The sequence below is a fragment of the Galeopterus variegatus genome, unplaced genomic scaffold, assembly GCF_000696425.1.
Source record: "Galeopterus variegatus unplaced genomic scaffold, G_variegatus-3.0.2 Scaffold684, whole genome shotgun sequence".
NCBI classification, from domain to species: Eukaryota; Metazoa; Chordata; class Mammalia; order Dermoptera; family Cynocephalidae; genus Galeopterus; species Galeopterus variegatus.
Window position 1 is genome coordinate 340,657 of NW_007726795.1, and position 19,668 is coordinate 360,324.

A 19,668-nucleotide genomic window follows, 5' to 3' on the forward strand; every position below is an offset into this window, starting at 1 on the left:
GGAGAGCATTAATCTGTTCATGACGGATCTGCCCCCGTGACTCAAACAGCTCCCAACACTGCCACACTATGGATCAGATTTCCACAAGTTTGGGCAGGGACAACACATTCAAACTCTATCAAATCTGTTTAAGGATCTTTGAGCCTCCTGGATCTAAAGGTCCGTGTCTCTCCCTGTACCTGAGAAGTTTTCTGATATTATTTATTTCATTGAATAAGTTTTCTATGCCTTCTCCTTTCTCCTTCCCTTCTGGAACACTCATGATTCAAATGTTTGTGTACTTAAGGTTGTCTGCTAGCTCCCTTAGATTTTCTTCATTTTTTCAAATTCTTTTTCCCTTTTTTTTTTTGGCCCACCTGGATTATTTCAAAAAGACTATCTTTAAGATCAGAAATTCTTTCTTCTGTTTATTCTAGCCTGCTACTTAAGCTATTAGTTGTGGTTTTTATTTTCTTGAGTAAAACTTTCAGTCCCATAAGTTCTCCTACATTCTTTTATAGGGTATTAATCTCTTTGTAAATTTCTTCCTTCATATCCTAAATTTTTTTCTCATTTCATTATGTTGTCTAAATGAGTTTTCTTGTATCTCAGTGAGTTTCCTTAAGATTGTTGCTTGGAATTCCTTTTCAGTCATTTCAAGGGTTTCCTGCTGTATAGGGTCTGGTATTTAAGAATTACTGTATTCTTTTGGTGGTATATTTTCTTGGGATTTCATATTTCTGTTGATTTATCTCTATGTTGATTTCTGGTAATTTGGTAGAACAGCTATTTCCATTACTGTGGAGTGGGGTTTCAGGAGAAAGCCATCCTCTTCTTTTTCCAGTATCAGCTCATGACTCTACTCGTGTCAATGCAGTTGAGTCTCTGGAAGGCTGCCTGCACAGGGCTGTGGCTACTGCTGTGGCATCAAGCCCCTTTTATGGCATCCATGGATTTGGTGGTGGCTGTGGTGGGCCACCTGAGTGGAAGTGGTGTTTTTGGCATACTCTCTCACCTGCTTCCAGGTGGGGGATGCTCCCCTCAGCTCCTGCCTAAGCCTCCAGGTGCTGCTCTCTTGCCTGCTTCCGGGTGGAAGGGGCTGCCTGCCCTCCAGCAAAAAATTTTAAAAATCAAAAAATACCAAATGTTGAGAAGGATGTGGAACAATCAAAACTCTCAAACACTGATTGTGGGAGTGTAAATAAGTATAAACTCTATAGAAAATTGCTTGGTGATATCTCATAAAGCTAAATAAATATACATCCTATGACCATATTCCACTTATAGGTATACACCCAGCACATATGCTTACATATGTTCATCAAACAACATGTATTAGAACATTCATAACAGCATTATTTGTAATAGCCCCAAACTGGAAACTATCCAAATGCTCATCAACAGTAGAAAGGATAAACAAATCATGGTATATTCCCCCAATGGAATACTATATAGCAATGAGAACAAATGATCTACAGCTATTCTTAAGAGTATGATGACTCTCACACTGCTGAGCAAAAGAAGGCAGACACAAATGAGTACTGCTGTATGATTTTATTTATGTAAAGTACAAAAGTAGGTGAAAGTAATCGATGCTGTTAGAAGTTAGGATGGTGGTTTCTCTTGGTAGGGAGAGGGGATAAGGACTCAGAGGGAGTATGAGAGGGGGTGAGAGAGAGTGTTAGTACTCTTCTGTTTGTTGATCTAGCTTCTGGTTAAAAAAATGTGTTAAGTTTGTAAAAATTAATTTAGTTGTGCAATCACATGCATTTTATGAATATATACTCCCAGTAAAAAAATTTAACTGTTTGCTCGTCAAATAAGTTTGGGAAATGTTGTCTTATGCAGTTCTTTTGGCCAGGAATGCTCTTCTTTCCATTCCCAAAATATGGAAATCTTAATTCAAATATTTATTTAATCATTATATTTCAGGTAGTTTTACCTGAGATACAGTAGTAAGCAAAACAGATAAAAATCCTGTCTCTCGTGGAGCTTACATTCAAGTGTCACCTCTGGTTTAATGCTTCCCCAGTCTCCTCAAGGTAGAAATAATTACACCTTCTGTTCCACTCTTAGTTCATACCGCAAGGATGACATTTAGTACCAGTTAATGTAATCTTTGAAGTCAGAGTGCCATGTCTTTTTCATTTTCGTGATCCCACTACCTACCTCAGTGTTTGGCACCAAATAGTAAATAAATAAATATTTTCTAAACAACAAGAATTTACTGATTGCTAATGTGTGTAACATTAAGAATGCAAAGAGATAAAAAGATCAGCCATATAGGATATGAATACCATTAATTTAAAAAGTATGTGTGGTAGTGTACATAGGCACAGAGAAAGAAGGAAAAAAAGAACTTTAGATCTACTAAGTTTTGTAAGTATTTATGATTCATTGTTAAAAGAAAAAAGCAAATTTCTATGTAATGTGTATAGAATAGAATTTTATTTTGTAAAGCAAATCAATAAATAAATGCCGATATAGGTATATGCAGTTAATCCACATTATTACTAGATTCCATATTTGTGAATTTGCCTACTCACTAAAATTTATTTATAATCCCCAAACCAACACTCTTTCATTTTTGCAATTATTCATGGATATGTGCAGAGCAGCAACACATCTCAAGTCACCTGATGCATGCATTCCCAGGTGAGGTCAAACAAGGCCACTCTGCACTCTCGTTTCATGTGTCCTTTCCTTGGTCTACTCAGTGCCCCATTTTTTACATTTTTTGTTCCTTTTTTGGTGATTTTGCTGTTTAAAATGAACCCCATGCATAGTGCTGAAGTACTGGTTAGTATTCCTAAGTTCAAGAAGGCTGTGACATACCTTATAGAGAAAATACACACGTGTTAAATAATGTTCACTCACTCATGACTATAGTGCTATTGGCTGTGAGTTTAATGTTAATGAATCAACAATATATATTAAATAATGTGCCTTTAAACAGAAACAGATATAAAACAAGTTATGTAATAATTGGTTGACAAAAATGTTGTGACCAGAGGCTCACAGGAACCTAACCCTATATTTTCCCTAAGAGCAGCAGTTCAGTATTCACTAATTCAGTGTTCATGGCAACTTTGTAGAACATGACTACTGTGAATAACTAGAATCAACTCTGTGTGTGTGTGTGTGTGTGTGTGTGTGTGTGTAGATAGAGACAGATGATTGTGCATGTTTGTATAAGCAAGAAATGTGGAAAGAAACGTGAAGTTGTTAACACTAGTCACCTCAGAGGGTAACTTGAGGGTAGAGGAATATAAAGGAGGCAGCAGGGTAGAGTGGTTAAGAACATGGACTCTGGAGCCAAACAGTTAGGCTCAAATCCTTGCTCTACTACTAACAGCTGTATGATCTGGGGCAGGGGTCAGTACACTTTTTCAGTAAAGGGCCAGATAGTAAATATTTTAAGCTTGGCGGTTAATTCTGCCATTATAGCATGAAAGACGCCATAGACACTCTGTAACTGAATGGGTGCAGTTATGTTGCGATGAAACTTTATAAGAACTGGTGGCAAGCCCCTGATGTTACATAAATTACTTAACCTCTCTGCACCTCAATTCCTTTATCTGTAAAATATGGGTAATAGTAATACTTTATTGGGTTATTGTGGAGATTAAAAGAGTTAATGTCTATAAAGTGCTTAGAATAGTGCCTCGTTCAATAATTTATTATTTTTTGTCTATGGTTTCACTTGTTACAACAAGCATGTATTACTTCAATAATTGTAAAATATCAAATAAAGAAAACCAAAAGTAAAATAAAGAGAATACCTGTGCCCTCATAGAATTTACAATCCAGCTGGAGAGAAGACACTTGGACATAAAAGAGGAGTTACCCCAGAAGATAGCAGAGACTATGGGCCAAATGAGTATAGAGGCACTAGAGACTACAGAAGCAAGAAGGGTGAGTGGTTGGTTACCTGAGGCTGTGCCTCAGTAGGAAGGCTCTGTGGAGAAAGTGACACCAAGAAGAAAAGGTAGGATTCAAATAAGCAGCAAGGGAGAGGAATGTTGTTAATAAAGACAAGAGGACAAGAATGCTGTGACATATCTGGGGCACAATGATCAGGCCAGTTTAGCTGAGACTGACAGTTTGAGCAAGGGAGAGTGGGAGAGAAGATAAGAAGTAGGTAGAAGCCAAGTTGTGGCAAATCTAGAATTCCACATTAAAGAAACTGGATTTAATCCTTAAAGCAACAGAAAACCCCTGAAACTTGGATAATGAAGTTGTTTGGTTTGGGGGGTTTTATTCTATAATTAAATGCTTTAGTTAAAAAAAATCACTCCAGCTCTAGGACCACCAGAGTATCTTATGTTCTTAAAAAGAACTGGTGAAGTTCTTTTTAAGAATAGGTCTTACTTACTCACTATTACCTCACTGTTTGAAGTAAGTCTTCAAATACTAGAATGTATTTGGTTAGGTTCTGGAGGATTACAAAATTTAGTGGCAGAATTAGCTGATAGCTGTTACAACTTTAGGGAGACTACACTAATCTAGTTGGAATTATTTTAATGTTAACAGTCAGGGCTTTAAGAATAAATGGCAGAAGTGTTTCTTTGTTCATCAGGTTAAGGTTGAAATCATTGCCTGGGTAGATCAAATTTAAATTCCTTTTGTAGGCCATGCACAATATTTTTAAAGTTGGAAGGACTTTAGAAATAACATAATAAAATGCAATCATTTCACAGGAGCCAAAAAGAAACCTAGAAAAGTAAATGACTGTGCCGGGTAACAGAACTAGCAAGTGACAGAACTTTAAGTCTTTGATTGCCTTACTTACTTATTCAAATTCAGGAGTCTTTTTACTATACTACACAGTTTCAACTGCTGAAGTTTAAATAATTCTGTGATTTAGAGGCAGGTACCACCCACAAATATGACTTTAGATGAAAAAAAAATTTCCAAAAAGCTTTTCTATACAATAGATCTGATTCTAGAATGTCTTTCAGACATTCTAGATAGACATGATTTTACTATATAAGAATGCCTCTTCTTTGGTACACTATATAGAGGTAATGTATTAAAACTTCATCCTTTTTGTCAAACCATATTATATTCAGTTGTTTAAAAGATATATAATAACATTATTACTCTTGCATGTATGGGGGGGTTGTGTGTGTATAAAATCTTTTGGAAAATTGCTTTTTGTACCCATAAATCCTGAGAAATTAAGGTTCTTTTCTGTGACTAATAGTTGGCATGGCATGAATACAGTAACTTATTGAAAATATTACAAAACTTAGAGGCAATACTTAAATAACCCATCTGTAAAACTAAATAACTTGAAAACATAAAGACATTTACTTTAAATATACAATCTAAAAGACCATTTGTAGTAATGAAGATAATAGATGGAAAAGGCCTCTAGAGTTCTGTTACTATTCTATACTCTAGGTATTTTTTTCTCAGCTCAGCTGCTCAAATACTTTAAGAGCCATTATTTATGTTTTTATAAACGTCTAATACATGAAAATACTATGGCTTGATAACAGAAACACTACTATAAATTATTTTAATAAGATAGTTTGTTAATGCCAGAAGTCATGTTTGACAGCTTAGCTATCAAGTTATGTGACTTTAGACAAGTTACTTTACTTCTCTGAGCTTTCCTCCTTATTGCAAGGTTTAATTGAAATAATAACATAAAGGGGGCTTCTGGTCAAGAAGGCAGAATAGATGGTTTCTAGCATCACTCTTTCCTACAAATCAACCAATTTACAACTTTTAAAAACCAAAGGCAGCCAAGCTGGGGCCGCTAGAACTCAAGGGAAGAGGAGGAGAGACCTACAGAGTTTATGGAAGAGAAGCCACAACGAGAGAAAGAAAGGACCACTCCTACCATTTCAAATCGCAGCCACTTCAAGACTGGAACTGGTGAGCGCACAGAGAAAGAACTGGCAAAAGCTGCTGCTGTGCCCTTCATATGAAGTTGCTTGGAGGCGGCAGGGGAGAAGAGGGCCTTGGTGGCCCTCAGGCCAGCAAGACCACTAACAGGGTTCCTGTGGACTCACATAGGAGTGACAAGCCACAACAACTGACAAAAGGAGCCACTAAGAGGCCTTTGAGTCATCTCAAGGGACTAGCACATGGCCCAACCCATGGGAAGTGTCTGGAGTGCAGGCGGTGGGAGAGATGGGCCACTAGGAGAACACTGGGGCACAGCAAGGACAGCTGATCTGCCCCCCAATCAGCACAGGCCCACTCTGTGTAGACTGGTCAGGAATATAGAACTGCAGGGGGAGCAGTTTGCTGTAAAGACTCAGCCCCAGACCAGAGTTTCTACACAACCCAGGTGTACTGGAGACCCAGAAGTACCTACAAAGTCAGCCATTAAAACCAGAGCTGCCCAAAAAGCCTTCCCCGGGGAATCAGCAACAAAGCAGCAATTTAACTCAACTACAAGGCTCAAATGCTGGTCCCCACTGGAAGTTCCCCCATTTTAGAAGTAAGCAAAGGACAACAAATTAGTTCCAGTGCAGAGCTTAAATAGTGGGAACAGCAAATAATCCAACATAGAACTGAAAGAAAAAACAGAATATCCACAGACCAGAGACAAAGTTTGATATTAATTAGTAAAGGTCTCGCTTCACCAAAGAACATCTATAAAACCTAGAAGGACTGGAAGTTCCCTGGGCCCCCAAGCCGGGGAAGGGGGAGGGCTGGGGTCCTCAGCCATGCCCCCCAACACCCACACCCAGCCCAGTGAGGACCACCAAGCTGCCATAGGAAGTACCTGAGCTCCCGAGCTGGGCAGTGGGGGGCTGAGGACTTCAGCCACACTCCCCCAACATCTGCACTCAGCCCAACAACAACCAAACCACCACTGGAAGCCCCTTGCAAGAATGAGGGGGTTGCCATGGGCCTCAACCATGCCCCCCCTCCTTCCTCCTTCTCCCACCTTATATGCTTGCCCCTTCTCCTCTACCCCTCCCACCCAACTGCTCCGCAACAACATCTTAGGATGTAAAAACAGATGGAGCCAGGGACCGACGTCTCCTCCCGCAACAAGGCACGCCGTCACTGCCACAGGGCCTGCGTGGGGTCCTAAGCATGGAGCCGGGGACCAACCCCTCCTCCCACAACCAGGCAAGGAGGATGCCAAAAACATCACTTCCATTTGGGTGGCCCAACGCAGCCACCACAATAGCCATGGCTGCTGCAAAAGCAGCTAGACGCCACAACCACCATGCAGGTAGCCCGCCAGTGACTTGAGTGCAGTGACTCAACAAGAGTAATCAGTGGAGACCAAAGAAAAGAAGACGTCTCTCTCCACAAAGTCCATTCCAAAGTGATAGAATAAGCATCTGCTCTACAATAATAGTGGAGGACCTGAACACACCACTCTCAGCATTGGACAGTTCATCTAGGCAACAAATCAACAGAGTAACCATTACTCTTTCAGAAGGAGAGAAGTAATCTAGGGTTATCAGAGGTGGGGGGGATGGGGAGAGATTGGATAAGGGACATAAAGAATAAGTACAATTTGCAATAATATGTATGTTAATAATATTGATTTGATAATATGTCAATGTAGAATCCCCAAAATATGTATAATCAGTTATGATTCAATAAAAAAAAAATTCCTTTACACCCTGTAGTGGATTGAATTATGTCTCCCCGAAACTCATTGAAGCTTGAATTGTATCCCCCTCATTCTATGTATTAGAAACTTATCCCCCACTGTGACTGTTAAGAGGGTGGGAAATCCTATTATGGTAATTGAAAGGTGGAGCCTTGAAGAGGTGATTGGATTGTAGGACCATGCGGTAGTGAATGGATTAAAATGGTGGTCAGGGTTGTGGTTCTGAGGGCTTTAAAAGAAGAGGAGAGTCTGTCTCTGTCTCTGTCTCTCTGTCTCTCTCTCTGCTTCCACCATCTTGCAGTGTGAGACCCCTGGGTCACTGTCACCACCACCAGATGGACTTTGGACTTCTCAGCCTCAGAAACTGTAAGCAATAAATGTCGTTTTTCTTTATAATTACCCAGTTCCGTGTATTTTGTTATAAGCAACACAAAACAGACTCCGTGTATTTTGTTATAAGCAACACAAAACAGACTAATACGCACCCTTTACTCAGATTCACCAATAGTATATATTTTGCTCCATTTGTTATTTATTATATCTATCCGTTATATCCATCTGTCTTTCTACCCACCTACATACATACAAGGGTACTTCAAAAAGTTCATGAAAAAATAGAATTAAAAGAGAATACAAATTTTTTCACAAACATTTTCTATATATTGTTCTGAACCATTTGAGAGAAAATTTAAGAAATTTACCTACAGTAAAATTGACTCTTTTTTTTTTTTTGCTGTGTTTTAGCATACATGTAGAGACATGTAACCATCACAATACGCAGGATACTAAACAGTTCCATGATCGCAAAAAACTCCCTCACACTTCTTCCTTACAGTCAAATCCTACTCCCACACCTAAATCCTGGTAATCACTGATCTGTTATCCTTTCCTATAGTTTTGTCTTTTCCAGAATTTCATGTAAACAGTCCTGCAAAATGTAACCTTTTGAAGTCAGCTTCTTTCACTTGCATCATGCCTTTGCAATTGATTCATGTTGCGTGTATAAATCATTCATCGCTTTATATTGATGCTGAGTAGTAGTGCATTATAAGCACACACCAGTTTGTTTAGCCACTCACTGATGAACATTGAAATTACCATTTCAGTTTTTGTCACTTATGAATAGAGTTGCTATAAACACCCATGTACAAATTTTTATGTGAACGTAAGTCTGCATTTCTCCAGTGTAAATACCTAGGAGTAGGCTTACTGGGTCATTTGGTAAGTGTGAATTTAAATTTATAAGAAATTACCAAACTATTTACCAAAGCAGCTTTACCTTTTGCACCAGCAATGCATGAGTTCCCATTGTTCTGCCGTCTTGCCAGCACTTGATACCACCAGTTTTTTTTTAAAAATTTAACCATTCTGGGGGCCGGCCCGGTGGCGCACTGCTACAGTGCGCCGCTTGGGAAGCGCGGTGGCGCTCCCGCCGAGGGTTCGGATCCCGCATACGGACCGGCCGCTCACTGGCTGAGCGAGGTGCGGGAGCGATACCAAGGGTTGCGATCCGTTGCCAGTCACGAAAAAAGACAAAAAGGAAAAAAAAAAAAATTAACCATTCTAATAAATATGTAGTGGTATCACATTGCGGTTTTAATTTGTATTTTCCTAAAGACTAGTGATGTTAACCACATTTTTCATGTGTTTATTTGCCATCTGTATGTGTTCTTAAATAAAGAATTCATTCTAATTTTTACTCATTTTTAAATTGGGTTATTTTCTCATTGTTGATTATTAAGAGCTTTTTTTTCATTATTCAACTCCTTTGTTGGATACATGATTTGCAAATATTTTATCCTAATTTAAGTTATTAATTTTAATAAAGTCCAGTTAATTGAAAAAAAAGAAAGAAAGAATAACATAAAGCCCTTGGCACAGTGCCTGGTACATGGTAAGTGCTAAAAAATGTTACCTTCTATAATTATTATTGTTTTTAGTATTAAATAACAAAACCATTCTGTCACTTAAAATTTACTGGGAGAGGGCCGGCCCAGTGGCGCACTGGATAGTGCGCCGCTTAGGAGGCGCGGCAGCGCTGCCACCCGAGGGTTCGGATCCCACATACAGACCGGCTCCCGCTCACTGGCTGAGCGAGGCGGGGGAGCAACACCAAGGTTTGCAATCCCGTTGCCGGTCCCTGGTCCGGTACGGGGGCAACACTGAGGGTTGCGATCCGTTGCCGGACACGGAAAAAAAAAAAAAAAAAAAAAAAAAAAAAAAAAAAAAAAAAAAAAAAAATTTACTGGGAGAAGTAGCTCATGCAGTCCAAACTACAAAGATTTGTTTCTATCAAAAGGTCAATTTGTTAATTTACAGTGAGAAAAATAACTGCCAAGCTGATTGCAATTCATATACCCAGCTCAGTATTTCCCCCAGGAAGGAAACATACTTAGGAAAGCAAATGAGATCAGGAGTTTGCTTGGTGAGTATATTGAATGCAAGCCAGAAAGATGATACTTTCTCTCTGCTCTAATTCTCCTTCAACCTCAATCTTTTCTATTTCTGGTACAGCTTAATATTCCTAAAGCAATTATTTTAGAAATAATTGATCAAACTCTCTGACTTTCCTGATCAAACTCTCTGACTTTCCATTGACTACAGAATGAAGCATAAATTCCTCAGTCTGACTTTTAAGATCCATATTAATGTGTCCCCAAAGTTCCTATCCAATTTTATTTCCTACATGATGAGCCCTCCATTCCAGTAAAGATGAGTTCTTTCTTATTCTCTGAAATATGCCACATTTATTTCTTATTCTGAGCCAAGACATATGCTAGGTTTTCCCCATGGAATTCTCTCTCCTCTAACCAAATCCTGTCATCATTCAAGGACCACTTTAAGTCCTTTCATGAGGAATATACAAACCATTTGAGTCCACACTAAATCTCTAAATTCCTATAATTTGTATTGCCTTATTCTTTTTCACATATATATAAATCATATACTGCTTTGTATATTGACTTAACTCCTATAAATCTTATTTCCCTAACCTGATTATAAACTTCTGGATGATGAAAATCTTTTTTTTTTTTTTTTTTGGTATTCTCTCAAAAAATACAGTGTTACATATATATTATATAACATTGAGTCTCAGTGAATAAACAAATCATGCTTTAAGGAATGTCATGGGACAAGCTAAACTCGCCCAGGTGAATCAAGGTTGCCTGGCCAGGGCATGCTCCCCCAGGCTCCTAGTATCCAAGTTTCTCTCAGTGTTCTCCCCTTTGGTTCCTGTAATTACATGATGGTATGCAACCCAAGTTTCCTAATTGCTGCAGGAAGTGAGTGTCTAACAAAGAACAATTCTCTGAAAACATCTTTTTGTTTCTGATTTCTTTTACTCTAGAAGATTTAAATAAATAGGCATGAAACAAATACCCAGTAAGTTACTTTGTAGGAATCTACTTTAATTTTCTGAATATCCTCAGTGTATTAGGCAGTTAAAATGCAGACATACTTTTCCAGACTAATATGTGTCAATTAAGTGATACAAGTGCTGCTTAAAAAAAAAATCAAAGATTAAAGTCATGATTCTGAACTAACTCGCTAAATGGTTATTGATTTTCTTTCAATTCTTAACAAATACCTTAGATGCCTTTTGTATTCTGACGGAGTGAGAGAGCTGAGCAGTGGCCATTGTAGTAATGTATCAGGATTCTTTTAACAATTCTAACCTGTAAAAAAAAAATTAATTAGAGACCTTGCCTAACATAATACTTCCTATCTTACTCTGCCCAAAAATGGAACTGAAAAATTCTAAAAACAAACTAAAATCAAGGACAGTTATAAACTCTTTCCCAGATTGTTTAGAGAGAAATTTACCAAGCTCAATTCCGAAGAAGCAAAGGAAGAATGAATACTAAAATAGTTCTATTGGGCCCAAGATGATTTACTTGTTCACAAATTCATTTGGAGAAGAAAAATAAATTGTAATCACCTAAAGACTCAACAATATATCTTACTCATCTTTGTTATTACCTCAGAGTGAAACAGTTCTTTCATGAGGAATATACAAACCATTGCAGTCCACACTAAATCTCTAAATTCCTATAATTTGTATTGCCTTATTCTTTTTCACATATATGTAAATCATATACTACTTTGTATACTGACTTAACTCTGTATATAGCAGGGGCTCAAAAACACTTCTTGAATTAACTTCATGTGTAATTTATTTGCAAATTTAACTCAAAAGTTAATGTTTTCACTTTATACCCATTAGGATTGCGATTGAAAAAAATGGCAAATGACGAGTACTGCTGTGGATATGGAGAAATTAAAACACGTGCGCTGCTGGTGAAACTATTAAATGGTGTAGCCATTGTGGAAAACAGTATGGCAGTTCCTCAAAAAGTTGAACAGAATTACTATATTATCCAGAAATTCCACCTCTAGGCACAAATCCAAAAGAATTGAAAGCAGGACCTCAAACAGATACTTGTACACTAATATTCATTACAGCATTATTCACAACCCAAATGTCTATAAACAGATGAATGGATAAACAAAATGTAGTCTATACAATATATTCAATCTGAAAAAGGAATGAAATTCTGATACATGCTACAATGTGAACGAACCTTGAAAACAGTATGCTAAGAGAAAAAAGCCAGACACAAAAGAACAAATACTGTATGATTTCATTTATATGAGGTACCTACAGTAGGCAAATTCATAGAGACAGAAAATAGAATAGAGGTTACCGTGGGCTAGGGGGTGGAAGGAATGGAGTGTTTAATGCGTGCAGGATTTCCATTTGGGATTATGAAAAAGTTTTAAAAATGGATAATGGTGATGGTTGTACAACACTGTGAATGTGCTAAGTGTCACTGAATTGTACACTTGAGAATGGCTGAGGTGGTGAGTTTTACATTACGTATAGTTTACCAAAATTTAAAAAAAAAGTAATTTTTAAAATAAAATACGTCTTGTTTTCGCCTGTATTGCTTCATTAACATAAAAAAGAAGCAAATCTTCCCCTTTCAAAGGCCTTAATTTAATTTTACTTGAGGCTTCTTTTCAAAGTTTTAGGGAGTTCTGACAAAAATACTTACAAAATAGCTCATCTAAGGAAATGCCATTCTGGACTACCCAGAATAAGGCTATCCTGTTTTTGTGTATTGATTAATACAAGACTGTAGAAGATTTTGCCAATGAAAGATAAAATTATTTAAATACACTGCCACAAGGTGGTGATAGAGATTATAAACAGGTAATATTTAATTTCTGTCAAATTATTTCTTCAGAGAAGCACTAGGGGACACTCTTTTTTAATATTTTATATGAGACTGAAAACCACCTAATAGTCCTTTGGTCCTTAAAGATTCCATGGTATCTTTTGTTGACTTCAGAGTATAACCTTTAAGTTTGATTCATCACATCATTTGCCTCCCTTAAATTTCAATAAAATGGGGGGAGAGAAGTAGCTACAAGAATTTGAGCTCTAGTCCTTGCCCATTAAATCATGGTAAACTACCCCCTACTGGATAGTTATTAGTTTTAGAGACAATAAATAAGAGGAATAATGATTTTTAAAAAGCTTCCCATATTGCTGGGTTTTTTAATTTCTCTATGATCATAAGACATTCTGATGGCAATTCTAGACAATCAAACCCCAAAAAGAGCATCACACAATTAGAACACAATGCATTACTACATCCATATTTTGAAATGCATAGATGGCCTGGATTAAACTGGTATTATCACTGAAAACTCTGAGATATCAAAGGCACTTGCTTTTGAGAAAGGATTCAAGCTAGTCACTATTAGCATTTGGTTAATTCCTTGGGAATTAAATTTATAAAATAAGTAAAATAAAATTTTATATACACATATGTATATAAATCGAGAAATATAATTGGCAGTATAAAGTAGTAGAAAGAGGCCTTGGAGTTAAGGTACCTGGGTTCAAGTTCTGACTCTACCTAGCAGCCATGTGACCCTGGCCAAGTTACTTAATCTCTCTGGGCTTTAGTTTCCTTTTTGTAAAACGGAGATAGTAAATAAAATTCTTCAGGGCTCTTTCAGTGTTTATCTAAACATGTGTTCATCTGGAAAGGTAGCATAGCACAATGGTTAATCACATGGACTCTTCAGGAGCCAAACTGCCTCGGACCAAATCTCAGTCTATGTACAATTCACTTGCCATATGACCTTGGGCAAGTTGTATGCACCTCAGTTTTCCCATCGGTAAAATAGAGAAAATAATAGTATCTACTTCATAGGGTTGTTTTGAGGATTAAGTTAGTAATTATTTGTAAAGCATTGAACACTTTCTGACACATTATATGTAACAAAGAATGTTTACTTTAAACAATCATATTAGAGTTCAATCTCCTGATTATCCTCCAGCTTTCCAGTTGTTCCTTCTCTGTTCTCTTCAGACTTTTTCCCCATTTTTCCCTGCCATTTTGGTGTTCTTCAGAGTTCTGTCCTAGGAGCTCTTCTTTTTTTACTTATAAACACTCCCTGGATGAACAAATATACTCCCATGTCTTAATTACCATTTCTATTTTAATGATTCTTATATGTATATTCCCAGGCCAAGTCTCTCTTGCAAGTTGTTGACCTCCTCCTCTAACTGTCCATGAGATAGTTCCACTTTGATGTTTTCAACACAACCAGTGTGAATTCTTCTCCACTAAAACCTACTTCTCTGTTCCATAGCCAATGAATGACATCATAAAATATGTATTCGCTCAAGCCTAAAACCTGTGACTCAACCCTGATCTTTCTTCATTCCCATGTCTAGTCATCTTAATATTTCTCAAATGTGTTCACTCCTCACTTTATCCATGTTGTTGTCATCTCTACTTTAGATCAGACCAGCCTCATCTTTTGCCTGGACTGCTGCAACCAACTATCTGCCTGCCACTGGTCTTATCCTTTTCCAGTCTTCTTTTTATTGCAGCCAGAGTTTTCTTTTTAAATTATAAACATGATTATATAATTTCTCAGACTGAAATACTTCAATGGCTGCTCGCTGCCTTCAGAATAAAATCCAAATTCCTTATCATGGCTTCAAGATTTGGCTCATGCCTCCATTGCCTCTTCTCTAACCATTTCCCTTACACTTTTATGCACTAGACATTTTTATCTTCTTTACCCTGAAGGACTATATCCTCTCTAGCTTTCAGGCTTTTGCAATATTCCCTCTGCCTGAAACATCTTCCTCCATTCCCAGTTCCTACTCCTATATGTCTCCTAGATATGGCTTAATATAATTTTCTCAAGGAATAATTTCCTGATTCTCACTACCACCACTACCAAGTCCAGGTCACATGCCCATCGCAAAATATACTGTATCATAGTTGCCTTTATGTATCCCCCTACATACTGTGAGCTAACATGAGGGCAAAGTTGTGTCTGTGTAGCTCATTCTTTATTTTCTGAAATTTTTAAAAAAGGTACAATTCACTAGATTTTAGTGTATTCACAAAGTCTTACAATCATCACCACTAATTCCAGAACATTTTCATCACCTCTAAAAGATACCCCACACCCATTAGCAGTCACTCCTGTTCTCTCTTTCCCTCAGCCCCTGGCAACCACTGGTCTACTTTTTGTCTCTATGCATTTGTCTATTCTAGACCTTTAATATAAATAGAATCATACAATATGTAACCTTTTGTGTCTTGTTCAACTCATTTTTAACCTCCAGCATTATCACAATATTGGAACAAAGTAAGTGCTTAATAAATATTTGCTGAGTCAATGGAGAAGCACTAGAGAAAAACGAAGAATGAAGGGTCTAGAAAAGAATTCAAAATTTTAGAGGCAGGAGAGATTTTAAATATCATTGCTATGGTTTGAACGTGTCCCCCAAAGTTCATGTGTTGGAAACTTAATCTCTAATCCAAGTGTTGAGAGGTGGGATCTTTAAGAGATGAATGGATTAATGTCATTATTGTGGGAGTGAGTTCATTATCAAGAGAGTGGGTTTGTTATAAAAGTGAATTTGGCCCTCTCTTGCCCTCTCTCATGCTCTCTCTAGCTCTCTTTCTCACTATGTGATACATTCTATCATGTTACGATGCAGCAAGAAGGTCCTCACAAGATGTGGCCCCTCAATCTGGGACTTTCCAGCCTCCAGAACTTTAAGTCAATAAATTTCTGTTCTTTATAAATACCCAGACTCAGGTATTCTGTTACAGCAGCACAAAATGAACTAAGACAGTCATCTACTTCAAATATCTAATTTTCTAGATGAGGAAATCAAGATCTGGAGAAATCATTGATTTACTCAGCATCAGTCAACCACGTAGTGGCAGAACTGAGACTAAAACTCAAGAAGTTTGACTCACAATTTAGTGGGTTTTCTAGACTGATTCCCCAAAATGAAATCCCCCTTTGCTTTCATTCCATGTAATGTGATGCTCTACCAGTACCTCCCTAGTTTGGGGGCTTGCTTGCCATTTTTAAACATAGTAAGGTCTTTTTCCAGTGTTCTAGAATGAGTTTGCTTCAGGAAGACAAAAATACTTCAATTATTTTCCAGAAAAGCCAGGCTCCTTTAAACCTCTAACTATTCTGTCGCTACTGTTTTTTTCCCTTTGAGCAGGTGTTTTGTGGCAGTCTCCTATTCAAGTACATACACTGCTTAATTTTGAAAGCTCACAAGCTGACAGCCCCAGGAGATATGACTCTAGTGATCAAGCACTGTCAGAGAATAGCTCTGATTTTTTTAACACCTTGTTCTGACTCATTATCTAAAAACCTAAATGAGATTTCATAACTATGGATTTCAAGAACACAATTCTAACTTTCAAATGTAATGTCTTTTGCTTTAATATTTGCTTGCATTTTGTATCCACAAACATGAAACTTCACAAGGAATCAATACCATTCACTCTTATGTTTGATATGTCCACTTTGTGACAAGGATTATGATCTTGAGAAGGAGGAAAGCTTTCTGTGTTCTTTCTGATAAAGATTCATTCCAGGCTTACCTCTTGACCTACATCTCAATTGCCCTATTGTAAATGGTGGCACAACTGCTTACTATTTTACCCCTTCTGTGTGTGAATACAAGATTCAGATAAAAATTAACCAGTTGTCATTTATTTTATTAAGGCCTAAACCTCTCCCCCCCTTTTTTTGCCATTCCAAGTGAAGCAAAAACCAAAATTTTATTACATTTGCCCAAAGATAATCAAAGTTGATTTACTAAGGCTCTCTACCCATCTTTCCCAATCTTATAAACTTTTTTTTTCAAGAAAATCCCCTATCAATTGAACACTGGATTCTGAAATGTAACTAGGTAACCTTCCTTATACATGCATGACATGAAGGATGGTTTTACTCAAGCGGAGTGCATGTCAACATAAATGAGTTCAATAGATTCATAAAGCTGAAAGGGAGCAGAGACATTCCCTATTACAGATTCAACCCCTTCAATTTTAAGAAAAGGAAAGCCAATAAAGTGGAGGAAGGATGGTCTTTTCAACAAACAGTGCTGGAACAAGAGGATATCTAAAGAAAGGAAGGAAGGAAGGGGAGGGACAGAGAGCAAGAGGGAGAGAAGAAAGAAAGGAAAGAGAGAGAGAGAAAGACAGGGAGGGAAGGAATGAAGCAAGAGAAAGAGAAAGAGAGGAAAGGAGGGAGAGAGGGAGGAAAGGAAGAAAGAAGGACAAAAGAAAGAAAAGGAGGCGAAAGGGAAGGAGGGGGGAAGAAAGAAAGAAGAGAACTAAATCTCATACCATACACAAATATTAATTCAAAATGGATCACAGATTTAAATGTGAAACATAAAACTATAAAGAAAAGTGAAGCTCAGCAAGGGAATTTGGTCTGTCAAAGCTCACCCAGTTACTTAGAACTTTCACAGAGATTGCTTCAATAAATTATTATTCACCATTTGAACAATTTCCATCTGGCCCTGATAATTCCCCTACTCCATGCTCACTCAGAGTTAAATGGTTTCCACTATATTAATTGGGTATTTTGTTCATGCGCTTTTGATTTTTTAATATCTTTTTCATGCTACTTCAATTATTCATTCATTTAACTTTTACTAGGCAACTACAATGTGCCAGGCATTGTGCTGAATTACAAAATATGAAATACTGTTCCCATCTCAAGTGATCTATGGTCTTTCTCCCTCTTTCTTCCTTTCCTCCCTCTCTCCCTCCTTTCCTCTTTCTCTCTCTTGCTTGGTTCCTTCCCTCCCTGTCTTTCTCTCTCTCTCCTTTCTTTCTCTTTCTTTCTTCCCTCACTCTCTCTCTCTCCCTCCCCTCCCTATCTTCCTTTGGATATCCTCTTGTTCCAGCACCATTTTTGAAAAGACCCTCATCAGATTATCATCCTAATGAGACTAAAAACCCCTTTAGGTGCAAGAACTAGGCCTCTGCTTCATTTTTGCCAACCGAGTACATGATGTACTACACAGCCCACCCAATGCTCTGCACACTTGACCACATTTTGGTGATTGGCTAATCTTGAGTTTCAAGACACCCTCTTCCCTTCACTGTTTGGGGAACTAAAGTCCACGGAAACTAAATGGCAAATCCTCAGTAAGGTGAAAGAGGAGCTGAGGTCACTCCGGAGACTCATCCCCACCCTTCTCACCTCTTGGTCTTTGCCAGGCGTTGATTATGACAGAACACCTCTATGGCTGGAGAAAACCTGACCCACGTAAGATAAATCCCAAAAGCTCCACACACGACTCCTTCCAGTACCCAGACGTGTCTGCCTGACCGACTGCCTGGCGGCTAATTATGGCTGCTCTTTCCTCACCAAGATGGATTCATTTCCACAAAACTGAAAGTTAAAGCTGCCTAGATGGCGGGACTGCGGATGTTCCCAGTCCAATCATTTCCTCCCCCTCTCCCCCTTTTTCAGTATGTGTGAAATTCTTCATCATAAAGAGTTAGGGGGAAATGTTCCCCACGGTCTCCCCTTTGTGTTCCTCCTCAGCGCCGGCCTTCCCTCTTCTCCTCAGAGTACTTTTGGCTCCAGCGAAATACTTTCAAATCAAACTTAAAGCCTCAAGTGAAAAGAAAAGAAAAAAAAAATGTTTTTAACATAAAGACAGCAGAACTGACAACGCCCAAGCGTCCTCTGTGTCCGGAGATCTCGGGTCTGGACAGCCCTCACCTCAAGGCTCGTCGACGCCTCCCTCTGACAGGACTCAACCGCCTTTTCTGCGCAAACCCGCGTCTCAGGCTCATGAATAATCCACAAGGCCTTCCTGGGCGGGGCCAGGCGCTTCATGAATAATTCATTACCTCTCCAGGGCTGGCGGGGCGGCCGGCCTCGCTCAGCTTCATGAATATGCAAAGGAGCGAGCGGCGGCTCCTGGGCCCCTGGCGGGCCGGCCCTCTCGACACACCGCATCTCAAACGCGCGGGGCCCGGCGGCCGGCGTCTCTCTCGCCACGTTTCCCGCCCTTCCGAGGGCTCGCGCCGCACTCCCGGGCCTGAGGGATCCGCGTCTAGCTCGTGGCGCTGCAGGGCTGCACACGGACCCCGACGTGGCCTTCCGCAGGAGGCCGCCCCGCCTGGGCCACCTGTACGACGAGAACAGCCTGCTCTGGGGCTTTCTGAGGAAGGCCGGTCCCCCGAGGTGAGGTGGCGGGCCGGGCCGAACTTGGGGCTCATGCGGGCCAGGGCGCCGGGCTAGGGGGTCCCAGAGAGGCCCGAGGCCAACGCGGGGCGGTGTTGCGGGGCGAGGCTAGAGCCTGGAGGGGTCCGGGGACAACCGGATGGACCAGTTCGAGATCCAGAGGGCAAAGCTTTCCAATCTTGGAGAGCATTTCCTCTTCCCTACGCCTGGGCTTGACTTTGTATTCTTTTTAACATTAATTTGTAATTATGTGAATAAAACATTAATGTGTTCTCCTCTTTGCCCTGCACCCAATCTCAGTCTCTTCCACAGAGGTAACCCCTGGGAGCAATTGGGGATGTATCTCCTCAGATTCTTTCTCATGTGTTTAGGTACCCAGGTATTTACTACTGTGTGGAACTTTCCAACCCTAGAACCTCTGCAATGGGATTTTTCTAAGAGAGTGGATGAAAGGGTGGGCCCCTTGAAACCTCTTCTTATTTTGTTGCTGCAAGAAAGGAAAACGAGATGCAAGCTGGTGAGAACATGCT

The 19,668-nt window shown here is 39.1% G+C and overlaps 1 protein-coding gene across 1 annotated transcript in view; it reads right to left on the reverse strand.

Moving 5' to 3' along the window:
• HORMAD2 (HORMA domain containing 2) overlaps positions 1-11,250 on the reverse strand; it is a 75,075-nt gene extending 63,825 nt beyond the window's left edge. Inside the window, exon 1 of the mRNA XM_008571367.1 lies at positions 11,163-11,250. Coding sequence (XP_008569589.1) covers positions 11,163-11,213 — 51 coding nt within the window. The 5' untranslated portion in view covers positions 11,214-11,250. The remainder of the gene's footprint in view (positions 1-11,162) is intronic.
• Between the last annotated feature and the right edge of the window lie 8,418 nt (positions 11,251-19,668).